At 38.7% G+C, this 14,001-nt stretch overlaps 1 protein-coding gene across 4 annotated transcripts in view; it reads left to right on the plus strand.

Annotated features, from left to right (window-relative positions):
* Positions 1 to 14,001, plus strand: part of SLC22A3 (solute carrier family 22 member 3) — a 120,205-nt gene that overhangs the window by 49,242 nt on the left and 56,962 nt on the right. For all 4 annotated transcript variants that reach the window (XR_007519768.1, XR_007519767.1, XM_049905041.1 and 1 more), the window contains exons 2-5: positions 4,126 to 4,229; positions 6,906 to 7,060; positions 8,543 to 8,711; positions 9,966 to 10,083. Coding sequence is in view for 2 of the 4 variants with exons in the window: in XM_049905041.1 (XP_049760998.1) it covers positions 4,126 to 4,229; positions 6,906 to 7,060; positions 8,543 to 8,711; positions 9,966 to 10,083 (546 nt within the window). In the remaining 2 variants the exon portion in view is untranslated. The remainder of the gene's footprint in view (positions 1 to 4,125; positions 4,230 to 6,905; positions 7,061 to 8,542; positions 8,712 to 9,965; positions 10,084 to 14,001) is intronic.

Here is a 14,001-nt window from a genome sequence, read left to right on the forward strand (position 1 = left end):
TGAGTGTCTTCTTCTTTTTTGCTGACTCTCTACCAAGCATGATGTCCTTCTCCAGGGACCGATCCCTCCTGAAAACATGTCCAAAGTATGTGAGAGAAGTCTTAACGTCCTTACTTCTAATAAACTTTCTGGCTGTACTTCTTCCAACAGAGATTTGTTTGTTCTTTTGACAGTCCATGGTATATTCAATATTCTTTGCCAACACCATAATTCAAAGGCCTCATTTCTTCTTTCATCTTCCTTATTCATTGTCCAGCTTTTACATGCATATGAGGCAATTGAAAACACCATGGCTTGGGTCAGGCGCACCTTAGTCTTCAAGGTGACACCTTTGCTTTTTAACCCTTTAAAGAGGGCTTTTGCAGCAGATTTGCCCAATGTAATGCGTTGCTTAATTTCTTGACTGCCACTTCCATGGGTGTGGATTGTGGGTCTAAGTAAAATGAAGTCCTTAACAACTTCTATTATTTCTTCATTCATCATCATGTTGCTTATTGGTCCAGTTGTGAGAATGTTTGTTTTATGTTAAAGTGTAATCCGTACTGAAGGCTGTAGTGTTTGATCTTCACCAGTGAGTGCCTCAAGTCCCCTTCACTTTTAGCAAGCATGATTGTGTCATCTGCATATCACAGGCTGTTAACGAGTCTTCCTCCGCCAGATGCTGTGTTCTTCTTCATATAATCCAGATTCACAGATTATTTGCTCAGCATACAGGTTAAGTATGGTAAAAGGATACAACCCTGACACACACCTTAATTTGTTATGAGCCACACAGTGGAATGCCTTTGCATTGTCAATAAAGCACAGGTAAACATCTTTCTGGTATTCTCTGCCTCCAGCCAGGATCTGACATCAGCAATGATATCCCTGGTTCCACGTCTTCTTCTAAATCCGGCTTGAATTTCTAGCAGTTCCCTGTCTATGTACTGCTGCAATCACTTTTGGATGATCTTCAGCAAAATTTTTCTTGCATGTGATATTAATGATATTGTTTGATAATTTTCACATTCAGTTGGATCACCTTTCTTTGGAATAGGCGTAAATATGGATCTCTTCCAGTCAGTTGGCCAGGTAGCTGTCTTCCAAGTTTCTTGGCATAGATGAGTGAGCACTTCCAGCACTGCATCCGTTAGTTGAAACATCTCAATTGGTATTCTGTGAATTCCTGGAGCTTTGTTTTTTTTGCCATGCCTTTGGTGTAGCTTGGACATCTTCCTTCAGTACCATCAGTTCTTCATCATATGCTACTTCCTAAAATGGTTGAACATCGACCAAATTGTTTTTGGTGTAGTGACTCTGTATCCCTTCTATCTTCTTTGGACGCTTTCTGCATCGCTCAGTATCTTGCCCATAGAATCCTTCGCTATTGCAGCTTGAGGCTTGAATTTTTTCTTCAGTTCTTTCAGCTTGAAGAATGCCCAGCATGTTTTTCCCTTTTGGTTTTCTAACTCCAGATCTTCGCACAAGTCATTATAATACTTTACTTTGTCTTCTCAAGCCACCCTTTGAAGTCTTCTGTTCAGCTCTTTCTCGTCATCATTGCTTTCATTCACTTTATCTATTCAACATTCAAGAGCATGTTTCAGAGTCTCTTCTGACATCCATTTTGGTCTTTTCTTTCTTTCCTGTCTTTTTAATGACCTGTTGTTTTCTTCATGTATGATGTCCTCGATGTCATTCCACAACTTGTCTGGTCTTTGGTCATTAGTGTTCAGTGCCTTAAATCTGTTCTCAAGATGGTCTTTAAATTCAGGTGGGATATACTCAAGTTTGGAAACCCTGATGGTGCAGTGGTTAAGAGCTGCTGCTGCTAACCACAAGGTCAAAAGTTCCAATCCACCAGGCACTCCTTGGAAACCATATTGGGCAGTTCTTCTCTGTCCTATAGGGTTGCTATGAGTCAGAATCAACTCAGTGGCAACAGGTATATTCAAGTTCATACTTTGGCTCTCCTGGACTTGTTTTAATTTTCTTCAGCTTCAACTTGAACTTGCATATGAGCAGTTGGTGGTCTGTTACATAGTTGGCCCCTGGCCTTGTTCTGACAGATGATATTGAGCTTTTCCATTGTCTCTTTACACAGATGTAGTGGATTTGATTCCTGTGTATTCCATCCAGCAAGATCCATGTTACGTTACGTTATTGAAAAAAGGTATTTGCAATGAAGAAGTCATTGGTCTTGCAAGATTCTATCATATGCAATCTCTGGCATCATTTTTATCACCAAGGCCAACTTTCCCATTCCAGTCTCCAGTAGTTATCAATGCATCCTGATTGCATGTTTGATCAATCACAGGCTACAGAAGTTGGTAAAATCTTCAGTTTCTTCACCTTTGCTCTTAGTGGTTGGTGTGTAAATTTGAATAATAGTTGTATTAACTGGTCTTCTATGTAGGTATATGGATATTATCCTATTACTGACAATGTTGTACTTCAGGATGCATCTTGAAATGATCTATTTGATGGTGAATGAGATGCGATCCCTCTTCAACTTATCATTCCTGACATAGTAGACCATATGATTGTCAGTTCAAAATGGCCATTACCAGTTCATTTCAGCTCACTAATGCCTAGGATATAAATGTTTATGGGTTCCATTTTATTCTTGAGGATTTCCAATTTTCCTAGATTTATACTTCGTATGTTTCACATTCCAATTATTAATGGCTGTTTGCAGCTGTTTCTTCTCATTTTGAGTCATGCTGTGTCAGCAAATGAAATTCTAGGAGGACTTAAATGTTGTGTAAGCTAATAGAAAATTAAAAAGAATTTTTGATAATAGATCACTATGTGATTCTTGGCATATAACTGAGAAGGAGGTCACAAGATTGAGTAACAGTGCTATAACAAAGCTGTTTCCATGCCCATTGATTTATTTATACAGAGAAGGTTTCTTGGCATATGAATTTATAAAAATGAAAAACAGGAATAGAATTGATATTGATATTGAACTTTAAGTCATTCTAGTAATAAATAATATTCATCCACAGATTACATGAAGTAACTGGAAAAAATCCAGCCTCTCTTACATTCTCCTGGAACTATAGGATGTTCATTTCCAACAAAATTTTACTCCTGGGTAATAATTATTTGTCAAAACACACGATATCCTATGTTATTATCAGTTGTCCTAAAATAACCGTAATTATAACTCAGTCAGGAAAAAATTCCAGTATTTAGTGACTATGTTAACAGAAGATACCTTCAATAATTAAATGTCTATTTCTATAATAATTTCTTGCACACAGAAACTATGATGAGAAAATCAAGAAACTATTATCTACATCAAATATATTGTGTTAGGATAAAAATATGTGGAAATGAAAATAAGATTTCGGAGACAAGAAAGATTGATATAAAATTTTAGACTGTTAAAGAACTTGCTTGTAGCGAAGACTTGTTGAGTTAGTTGCCATAGAATTGGCTCTGACTTATGGCGACCTTATGTGTAACAGAACAAAATGTTGCCCTGTCCTGTACCATCTCCACGGATCTTTGATATGTTCGAACCCATTGTTGAGACTATTGTGTCAATCCATCTCATTGAGGGCTTCCTTTGTTTTTGCTGACCCTCTTTATCAAACATGATGCCCTTTTCTAGTGATTGGTCTTTCCTGTTGCTATGTCCAAAGGAAGTGAGACAAAGTCTCACCATCCCGCCTTCTAAGGAACATTTTGATTGTAGTTCTTCTAAGACTGATTTGTTCATTCTTCTGGCAGTCCATGATGTATTTGATATTGTTCACCAACACCACAGTTCAAATGCATCAGTTCTTCTTCTGTCCTCCTTTTGCATTGTCCAGCTTTTACATGCATATGAAGAGATTGAAAAGGCCATGGCTGGATCAGACACACCTTGGTATCAAATCACTATGGATACACTTAAAAGAATGATGTAACAGCATTTTAAAAATACTGGACATTATATCTTTTGCAGTTATTTAAACTTAAAATGAAAAATTTTTTAATGTCTATGTAAAAACGTGCCTGTGACAAGGTACATTTTCATAATTCATGTCAGGATTATATGAGCAAAAGTCTTTAAAGATCATTGATCTACACAAAACACAAGGTGTTTTAGGATAAAAATTTTAGTACGTCCGTATGTGTTTTCTGTTTTCACAGTTTAATCTCGTGTGTGTCAATGCTTGGATGCTGGACTTCACCCAAGCCATCCTGAACCTCGGTTTCCTTGCTGGAGCATTCACCTTAGGCTATGCAGCGGACAGGTGTGTATGAAAATGTCAACACGTTTTACATCACGATAATAGAGCGTAGTCTTAGTTATCTAGTGCTGCCATAACAGAAATACCACAAGGGTGACTTTAACAAACAAAAATTTATTTTCTCACAGTTCAGGAGGCCAGAAGTCTGAATTCAGGGCGCTGGCTCTAGGGAAAGGCTATCTGTTTGCAGTGGGGGAAAATCCTTGTCTCAGCTTCTCTAGAGTTCTTGGCGTTCCTTGGCCATCTCACGTGACATTTGTCTTTGCCCATTTGTGCTTGCTCCCTTCTGTGCCTAATCTCCTTTTATATCTCAGAAATGGTTAGGTTTAAGACACACCCTACACTGGAAAAGCCTCATTAACGTAACAAGGAAAATCCTGTTCTCATATGGGATTACATCCACAGGTATGGGGGTTAGGATTCTAACATATTTTGGGGAAACACAAATGGAGTTGAGAATGTTTTATGTTAAACATTAGGAAAAAATTTTTTCTAAATTTGTAAAAAAAATTAATTCCACCATTCATGGCATTCATACTTGTTTGGTCTGACTGCTTTTTTTCCTTCTTAAATTTCATTTTGTTAATCCTTTAACTGTACAAAGAAATGGTGCCGTTCCCAGTGGGCCTGAAAACGTCAGAATGAAAACACAGACCCCTAAGGTACTGACAGCATAGTTGGGGTGACAGGTGACTGTGTGGATCACTGGAGACCTGAGTAGATGTGTTTCAGTAACAACTCAGTGGTTGTGGTTTGATCAGTTTAGTCATAATGCACAGTCCAAATTTGTTTCACTTAATTAAAAAAAAAAGAAAGAAATTCCTCTACTCTACTCTTTGAATTCAAAACCTTGTAAAAACAACAAAAAAAGATTTCCCAAAAACCATTAAAGAAGTTTTATCTATTACTTAACAATCATAAATTAAGTTAACAAGTGTGTATATATTCAAGACAGTCATGGCTTTCTATTTAAGTATCACTGTTTCAGATATTTTTAATGTTTGTTATTATGTTCATGTTTTTTACTCTATTCCTTTATTCAAATTTTAACTACAAACAATACTTGCAGTTATCTAGTAATTTCTCACAACCTCTTAGGATAGGGATAGGGAGTCGGGCCCTTGGCCATATGTGGTTTGGTATTGCTCTGGTCACTCCTGCCCAGCCTTGGTGGATCGTGGTGACCATGCCACTCAGTGGTAATGCTAAGGGTGCCTCTTAGAGAGCTGTGAACAGCAATTAATCAGCTAATTCAAGACAATAAAATGCCTCAAACCCTTTAGCCAACCTAAGACCTGAGCCCGACCAAACTAGTATAAAATGGGTAGAACCTCGTGGTTTCTTCTTCTCTCACTTTCTTTTTGAATGGACAGTGTAGGAAGGGCAGAAAATGAATAAGAAATCTAGATCAATTAAGGCTGCTTCTGTCTCCACTCCACTGATTGAAGCAAAATGCTGTGTGTGTGTGAATTTTGTGGAAATTTCTTTGGAAAATGTCATAGAATCAAATCTCTTAAAGGCCATTGATGACAACCTTCACTAGCCATTAATTGATACAATTAACCAATTAACATTAGACTCTCAGAAGAGTGTGCATGAGACCCTGTTCCGTGTTCCTAAACTGTTCAATGACAATGTAAGTGGGGAAAATAAAAATACAAAAATGAAGACTAATTCACGTTGGCTTGAAACCGTATAGTTTGTAAAGAGCTTTCATGTTAGCATTGCATTTGATCCTTGCTACAACCTCACCGTAGAAGAGGTGAAAAGACAAAAACAACCAAAACCCGAGTGTCTTAGCTTCTCAGTGCTGCTGTAAGAGAAATACCACAAGTAAAGGGGGGCTTTAACAAACAGAAAATTTTTTTCTCATAGCTTAGGCTAGAAGACCAAATTCAGGGTGCGGGCTTAGGGGAAGATTCTCTCTGTCCTCTCAGGGGGCAGGTGGTCCTTGTCTCTTTTGGCTTCTCTTCCTCAGGTTCCTGGCGATCTGCACATGGCGTCAATCTCTCCCCATTTGTGCTTGCTTCCTTCAGTGCCTAACCTGCTCTTTTTATATCTCCAAAGCGCTTGGCTTAAAACACACCCCACACTGATATGGCCTCATTACCATAACAAAGAAAACTCTGTTCCCAGATGGGATTACACCCACAAGTATAGGAGTTAGGATTTACAGCATATTTTGGGGAGACACAGTTCAATCCCTAACACACTGAGTCTTGGAGGGTTTGAGGAATTTGTCAAAGTGACTGACTGGTAGACAGTTGAGCCAGATTCAAGCCCAGGCCGTCTGACTGGAAAGCGCCATCCCTACTTCTTTCCACCCATTTCTCCTTGTGACCCAGCCCACTAAAAATGCTGGCGAGTATCACAATTGTGCTGCCAGAGAGATTGTATGTGAGAATGATAGTTGTTGTCATCTCTTTGGAAACTCCAGTCACAAACAATGCTTTAAATTTGTAATGCTATTTCAGAGGCATGTGTTTCATTTGTCCTGGTTTTACTATAAAACAAAACTTAGAGCCTCCAACAATCATCTACATTGTAATGATGAAATCATAGAGGACACAGTTGCTGTATGTAAAACTCTTCTAGGCAATACTCAAAATGAGAGGGTTTTTTTCATCATGTTGAAGAAAATGTTTAAAATGATCTCTTTTTCTCTTTCCTTCTCAAAAGATATGGCAGAACAGTCATTTACTTAATATCCTGTTTTGGTGTTGGCCTCACTGGTCTTGTGGTGGCATTTGCACCAAATTTCCCTGTGTTTGTGGTCTTCCGCTTCCTACAAGGTGTGTTTGGAAAGGGGACATGGATGACGTGCTATGTGATTGGTAAGCGATTGTTACACCCTCTTCTCTGTGTGAGAACCAGGGTTAGAGGGGTGTGAAGCCCCCAAGCAGTCAGCCTGAATCCTGCATTCTCTACCGGTCACGTGCAATGGGGCCTCATTGCAGCTGCAGCGATTATTTCTGGAAATGCGAGATGCGGGGGCAGAATTCCAGTGCTTTTGAAACTGGAACGCCATCTTACTTTGGGAACCATGTATGGGGCATTATGAAATACGGGGCTGATACTACCTTCCAGCACTGCCATATTGTCATCACAGCGTTTCTTGTTTTGCTGTACACGTGGAGACCTTTTACCATGTGGGAGACATGACCTAAACCTGGAAAGTTCATTTATGAACCATTGCTAGCACCCATAACTGGAAAGTTAGACCGCTGGGTATGGAAAATCAAAAGCTTCCCTTTAGTCTTTGCTGATAGGACTTGGAAAAGCCCTGACTGCTACCTTCAACTCTATTTCTAGAAGTGTCCAGTATCAGCCACCTGCTTTAGGAAATGAGAAAGCTGGTCTTGGATTATTGCTCCAGTTCCTTAGGCTTCCACTCTGTCCCGTTGTTACTAGACGAACCCCCAGCAGTGCCCACTTTGGAGATCATTCGAAGATCTTTCTATGGGCGGGGGAAGGAGAGAGAGTGAGAGGATGAAGTAGATGGTCACTGACTGACGCAGAAGTGATAACTTTGAATTGTGAGGCATTTTTAAAAAACACCCAAGTCTTGGTGAGTTTCCAAATTTGTGATCTTCGGGCAACAATAACGTAGCGTATCCCAGGAACAGAAGATATCAGGCAGTGGGAAGGGGCATGGGAAGGAAGGATGCCAGCAATAGAATTGCCTGTTGACTTTTAAAGAAATATCACATAAATGAGAAGTCCAACACTGCAGGGAGGATTTTCTTTTAATAAAAACTATCTTGTGATGATGAAAGGGACATTATCTGTGCAGTCACAGGAGAAAGACCTGGAGATCTGCTCCCGTAAAGATTACAGGCAAGAAAACCCTATGGGGCAGTTCTACTCTGTCACATGAGGTCGCTGTGAGTCAGAAATCTACTCGACGGAACCAAACAACAATGACAAAGTGTTTATAATGAATCCCCTAAAGAGGCTATAACATGCAAATATTTCTAGATACAGCTATAAAATTTAGCCAGTTTACCAGACTTATGTTCTGGTAATTATAACAACCTTTCAAAATAATCATCCTGTCCGCTTTTCTAAAGCCAACGCATGTATGTGGTAAATAGTTGTTGACAGTCAGCAGAGAGGAGAGTGAACAACAGTATATACATTCTCTGGCAGTCACAGCTCCATCGTTGCAGGGAGTAAGGAAGCCTCAGTATGTTTAAGAGAATATGGTAGCTAGCAGTGCCGACGGGTTATGGCAGGTGCACTGTTGCTTTCTTTGATGGTTTATTTTGGAGCTGATCTTGAGCCTCCCCTAACCTCTTGTATTTGTTTTCCTTCAGTTACAGAAATAGTAGGTTCAAAACAAAGGAGGATTGTGGGAATAGTGATTCAAATGTTCTTCACCCTTGGCATCATAATTCTCCCTGGAATTGCCTACTTTATCCCCAACTGGCAAGGGATCCAGCTGGCCATAACGCTGCCCAACTTCCTCTTCCTCCTTTATTACTGGTAATGTGTTTGTGGTCATTATTGCATCTTCCTTATTCTGCAGAACTGGCAATCTGGTCCTGTAATGATTTCAGCCTAGGAAGCCCGAGGGGGCAGTTCTTCCCTGTCACATGGGATCACTATGAGTTGCAAATCGACTCAATGGCACCCAACAGCAACAACAAACCACAAAACTGTAGAATCTATGCTTCCAAACCAGCATGAAAATGAAGTCGATAAAGGAGAATTTCTAAAATCTTCACAACCGACCATGGGCTCTGAGAACTTACAGAGATTAATCATTTGATTGATAGTTGTCATTAAAGTAAATGAATAAAATACCAAAACACAAAATTCTAGAGTGTTGTTGCATTGTTTCATTACTTTGCATTATCTTCATGAAAACTATAAGGCAACAAATTTTATCTGCCAACATTTCAACATGCAAATTAAATGCAATCAAATCTATTTGCTTCTTTGTTTGTTCTATTAAGCATATTCATGTTACTTAGGAACTCTGAAAACCAAAAAACCAAACTGGTTGCTGTTGAGTCAATTCTGACTCATAGCGATCCTATAGGACAGAGTAGAACTGCCCCGTTGAGGAAACTCCCTGAGGAATAAGAAAATGTTAAGAGCATCAGAAAATTAAGTTAGCAGAAAGCTACAGCTGTATGCATTTGAGTCTTATTAAAGTAATCCAAACCAAAAACCAAACCCATTGCCATCAAGTCAATTCTGACTCATAGCCAACTTATAGGACAGAGGAGAACTGGCCCATAGGGTTTCCAAAGAGTGGCTGGTGGATTCAAACTGCCAACCTTTTAGTTAGCAGCTGAGCTCTTAATCACTGTGCCACTGTATTAAAGTCAACATATTTTAATCATTCCTGTAATTTTAATATGTGGACAGATCAGTTTATGTACACCAAATTCTTAACGTTTCCCTAAATACTCATCAAATTCCAATTCTTTCGTATGTGTTATTGAGGGCACGCACTGCGTTCTAGAGTAGCCTGACATTGTAAGAGCTATGTAATACTGATTTTGATTATTAAATATTGAATATGCTTATTTTTGTGAGTAATCCAATCAAGTTAGCATTTTTTTGTCCTTCCATTGTCAGCTTATGAAGATAATCTACCAATAAAACTTTTCAGAATCTTTAAACGTGTAATCTAATTGCAAGATTCACTTTGAGAGGGAAACTCAAGTCATCAGCTTTTTAGGTGTTGAAATTCCTCGACATGGCTCACAGCAGCCTCCTTTTTGTCAGGGTGGTTCCTGAGTCCCCCCGGTGGCTCATCACTCGGAAGAAAAGTGAGAAAGCATTAAAAATTCTGAGGAGCATCGCCAAATGCAATGGGAAATATCTCTCCTCAAACTACTCAGAGGTAATTTTATTTATTACTAGTAACAAATATGGTAAAGTGGGTAAATTTATTTCTTTGACATTTATGCATTAAATTTTATTTCTTTGAATTATATGCATATTACTAAACTTCTAAGTTATTTTTAGTTTTTCTTAGCTAAAAATTAAAAAAATAAAAATACCTTGGGAAGAATCATAAGATGTGTGAAAGAAGAAGTGACCATGAAGCTGTAATAGCATTATAACCTCCCCCCCAAAAAACAAACCTGTGACCTTCGAGTCGATTCTGACTCATAAAAAAAAAAAAAAGGTTAATTCATCTTTCAGTCTACATTGTAAATAGTTGCACCATTATTGAATTACTAGTCTTTACTTAATGCAGGCCCTGTAGTATTTAATATTTTATCTCTTGATTGTACACACTTTAAAGTAAATCTTTTGTTGACATACAATGTAGCCTAAAGATGTGTCTTTAAATTTAATTTGGGAAATACTATTTATATGATCAAGAGCTTGAGCAGTGATGTAATATTTCAGCCTTTAGATTTACATATTCCAGCCTAACCAGCTCCCTTCATCCTTCATTTCCCTCCCCTTTTCCTCTCTTCCCTCTTTCTTTTTTTCTTTCTTACCCCCGCTTCCTTGTTTCCTCCTTCTTTCCTTCCTGCCTCCCTTCCTTTCCTTTCTCTTCCCTTCCCATCTCTTTTCTCCTGTCCCTGTTTTCTTACTCCCTCCCTCTTTTCTTCTCTTCTTCCCTTCCCTCTTCCCTCCCTCTCTTCCTTACTTACTTTCACAAAGGCCTTTGGGTGTCTCTGTGTCATTGCACTATGTAAAATAAATAGAGGGAATAAAAGCCGAGTCTTTGCCCGTGAAAGATTTGATATGCAGTTGAAGGTACAACACATGCATGAAAGGTGGCCCCTGAATAATTAGAGAATAGCATATAAACAGATATATGACAATGCTTAAGCTGCTAAGACTAAGCGAATGCAAAGTAACAGAAGGATTATTATAGAGGCAATATCAGAGAAGAATTTTCAGAAGGTATGAATCTTGATTTAAACCTTGAAGAATATTAGGCTGTTAATTTTGTTTTCCTGGTAGCGTTCAGTTTGTTTCTACCAGAAACAGGTGTTGTGGGTTTTATCGCCCACCCCCCACTCCGGAACTTGGTCAGATATATTAGGATTTCTACTTCCTTCCTTCATTCTTATGTTAAGTGGCAAGCAGTAGCTTTACAGAGGTTTCAGCTGAGCAGTTGTCACTGTTGCAAGTGGATTACTGATGTAGCTTGGTTTACAGATCATAAAACCAAAAAACCCGTTGCCATCAAGTCAATTCCAACTCATAGTAACCCTAAAGGACAGAGTAGAACTGCCCCATAGGGTTTCCAAGGAGCTGCTGGTGGATTTAAATTACCAACTTTTTAGTTGACAGCCGGGCTCTTAACCACTTTGCCACCAGGGCTCCTTTACAGATTATAGATACCTGGTAAAGATAAAATAGGATCTTTTTTAACTACTAAGACTAGTCATTTTTGCCATTTCTTGACTGAGCCAATTTGACCTATACATTCCTTTTAGGGAAAAAACGTGCTGTTGCTTCTCACGTTCTTGTCTCACATTAGCTATGGGTCCTCCAGCTAGATCAAAGGTACGATCATTTCCACTCAGCCTTAATAACCAAGTGAATGTTTCTGGTATTTGTTTAACAGTGTCCTGAAGATATTTCACATGTAGTCCAAGAGGTGAGCATATATGAGATCTGAATCAAGAGTACAGAAAGAAATGGTTGTGTGTTGATGGCTTGTTAAATAAAATGTTCCATTAACAGGCCAGAACCAGCTGCTTTTACACGTCCTATGTGTGACCAGTCAACACTGTGCCCATACCCACCCCCCACCAGCTTCTAATTTGTGTGTACTATAGAGACTATTTCAACAGATGCTAAGTCCGTTAAGTGTCTTGCTCTACCAGATTGTGCTTGTAAAGGATTTCAGGTATGGGGTCTAATGGCTTCTAAGTCATTTTAACACTTTTTTTTTTTTTTTAAGCAGTTTGACAGATGGGCCCACTTAGAAGCCAGATTTGAAGGCATACTTCCATTTTCCTAAGAAATTCACTCTAGAATCCTTGCCACCTCTGTGGGCATTTTGTTACTAAAGCCAAGTTTTGTCTTTTGGTTCGGTTATTTGGTTTTTGTTTTTCAAAGGAGTTTCCACTTTATTCTTATTTTTTCCTTTAAAATTTATTCTTATGAAACATTCTAACATACTTAAAAGTAGAAACAGTTGTTTAATGCATCCTTATACGTGTGCCACCATATTCAATGAATATTAACTCATGAGTGATCTCCTTTTTTCTATACCCCATCTACTCCCTACCCCTCCCACCCCAAGGATGATTTAAGAAGCAAATCCCAGTCAGTAGGTCATTCCATCTGGTAATACTTCAGATTCTGTCTCTAAAATAGAAACACGTAAGTGTATACTTAACTCCGGGACTGTGTGTTCAATTATCTTCAGAATACTGCTAAATCAGTAATAATAATAATAATAATAATAATAATAACCCATTGTCAGCAAGTCCATTCCAACTCATAGTAACCCTATAGGACAGAGTAGAACTGCCCCATAGGGTTTTCAAGACTGTAATCTTTATGGATGCGGACTGCCACATCTTTCTTCCATGGAGCCACTGGTGGGTTTGAACTCACGACCTTTCAGTTAACAGCTGAGTGCTTAGCCATTGTGCCACCAGGGCTGCTAAATGAATAGCAACACGATATTCATTTGACTCTTAAAATTGAATACAGGTATTCATGCCTTTGATTCAGCTGTGAAGATGAGATCAGTTGGAGAGGGCAGTGATAGATTACATATAAAATATAAAAGTAACCTTTATCCTATTATTTTAAGTAAAAATAATTGACCCCATTCCTTAACATCAGATATCAAGTCAGTGTTTATAATTCCCTGATTGTCCTACAGTTTTTTACAGCTTGTTTGTTTCGTCAGGGTCTTAACAAAGTTCATATATTGTGATTAGTTGATATTCATTTTTCTTTAATCTATAGGTTTCTGCTCTGTGTCTCTTTGTCTTTTCCTTTCAACTTTGGCAGTGAAAAAAACCTGTTTTTTTTTTTTTTTCCTGTGAATTTTTCCACAGTCTGAATTTTGTTCATTATATCCTTTCACCATGCCTATTCAATCTGTATGCTGAGCAAATAATCCAAGAAGCTGGACTATATGAAGAAGAACGGGGCGTCAGGATTGGAGGAAGACTCATTAACAACCTGCGTTATGCAGATAGCACAACCTTGCTTGCTGAAAGTGAAGAGGACTTGAAGCACTTACTAATGAAGATCAAAGACCACAGCCTTCAGTATGGATTACACCTCAACATAAAGAAAACAAAAATTTTCACAACTGGACCGATAAGCAACATCATGATAACATCATGATAAATGGGGAAAAGTTTGAGGTTGTCAAGGATTTCATTTTATTTGGATCACAATCAACACCCATGGGAGCAGCAGTCAAGAAATCAAAAGACGGATTGCATTGGGCAAATCGGCTGCAAGAGATCTCTTTAAAGTGTTAAAAAAAAAAAAAAAAACAAGGATGTCACCTTGGGGACCAAGCTGTGGTGTCTTCGTTCACCTCATATAGATGAGAAAACTGGACAATGAATAAGGAAGACCGAAGAATAATTGACGCCTTTGAATTGTGGTGTTGGCGAAGAATATTGAACACACCATGGACTGCCAAAAGAATGAAAAATCTGTCTTGGAAGAAGTACAACCAGAACACTCCTTAGAAGCAAGGATAGTGAGGCTACTTCTCACATACTTTGGGCATGTCATCAGGAGAGACCAGTCCTCAGAGGACATCATGCTTGGTAAAGTAGATGGTCTGCAAAAAAGAGGAAGCCCCTTCATG

Source organism: Elephas maximus, chromosome 1 (assembly GCF_024166365.1).
Source record: "Elephas maximus indicus isolate mEleMax1 chromosome 1, mEleMax1 primary haplotype, whole genome shotgun sequence".
NCBI classification, from domain to species: Eukaryota; Metazoa; Chordata; class Mammalia; order Proboscidea; family Elephantidae; genus Elephas; species Elephas maximus.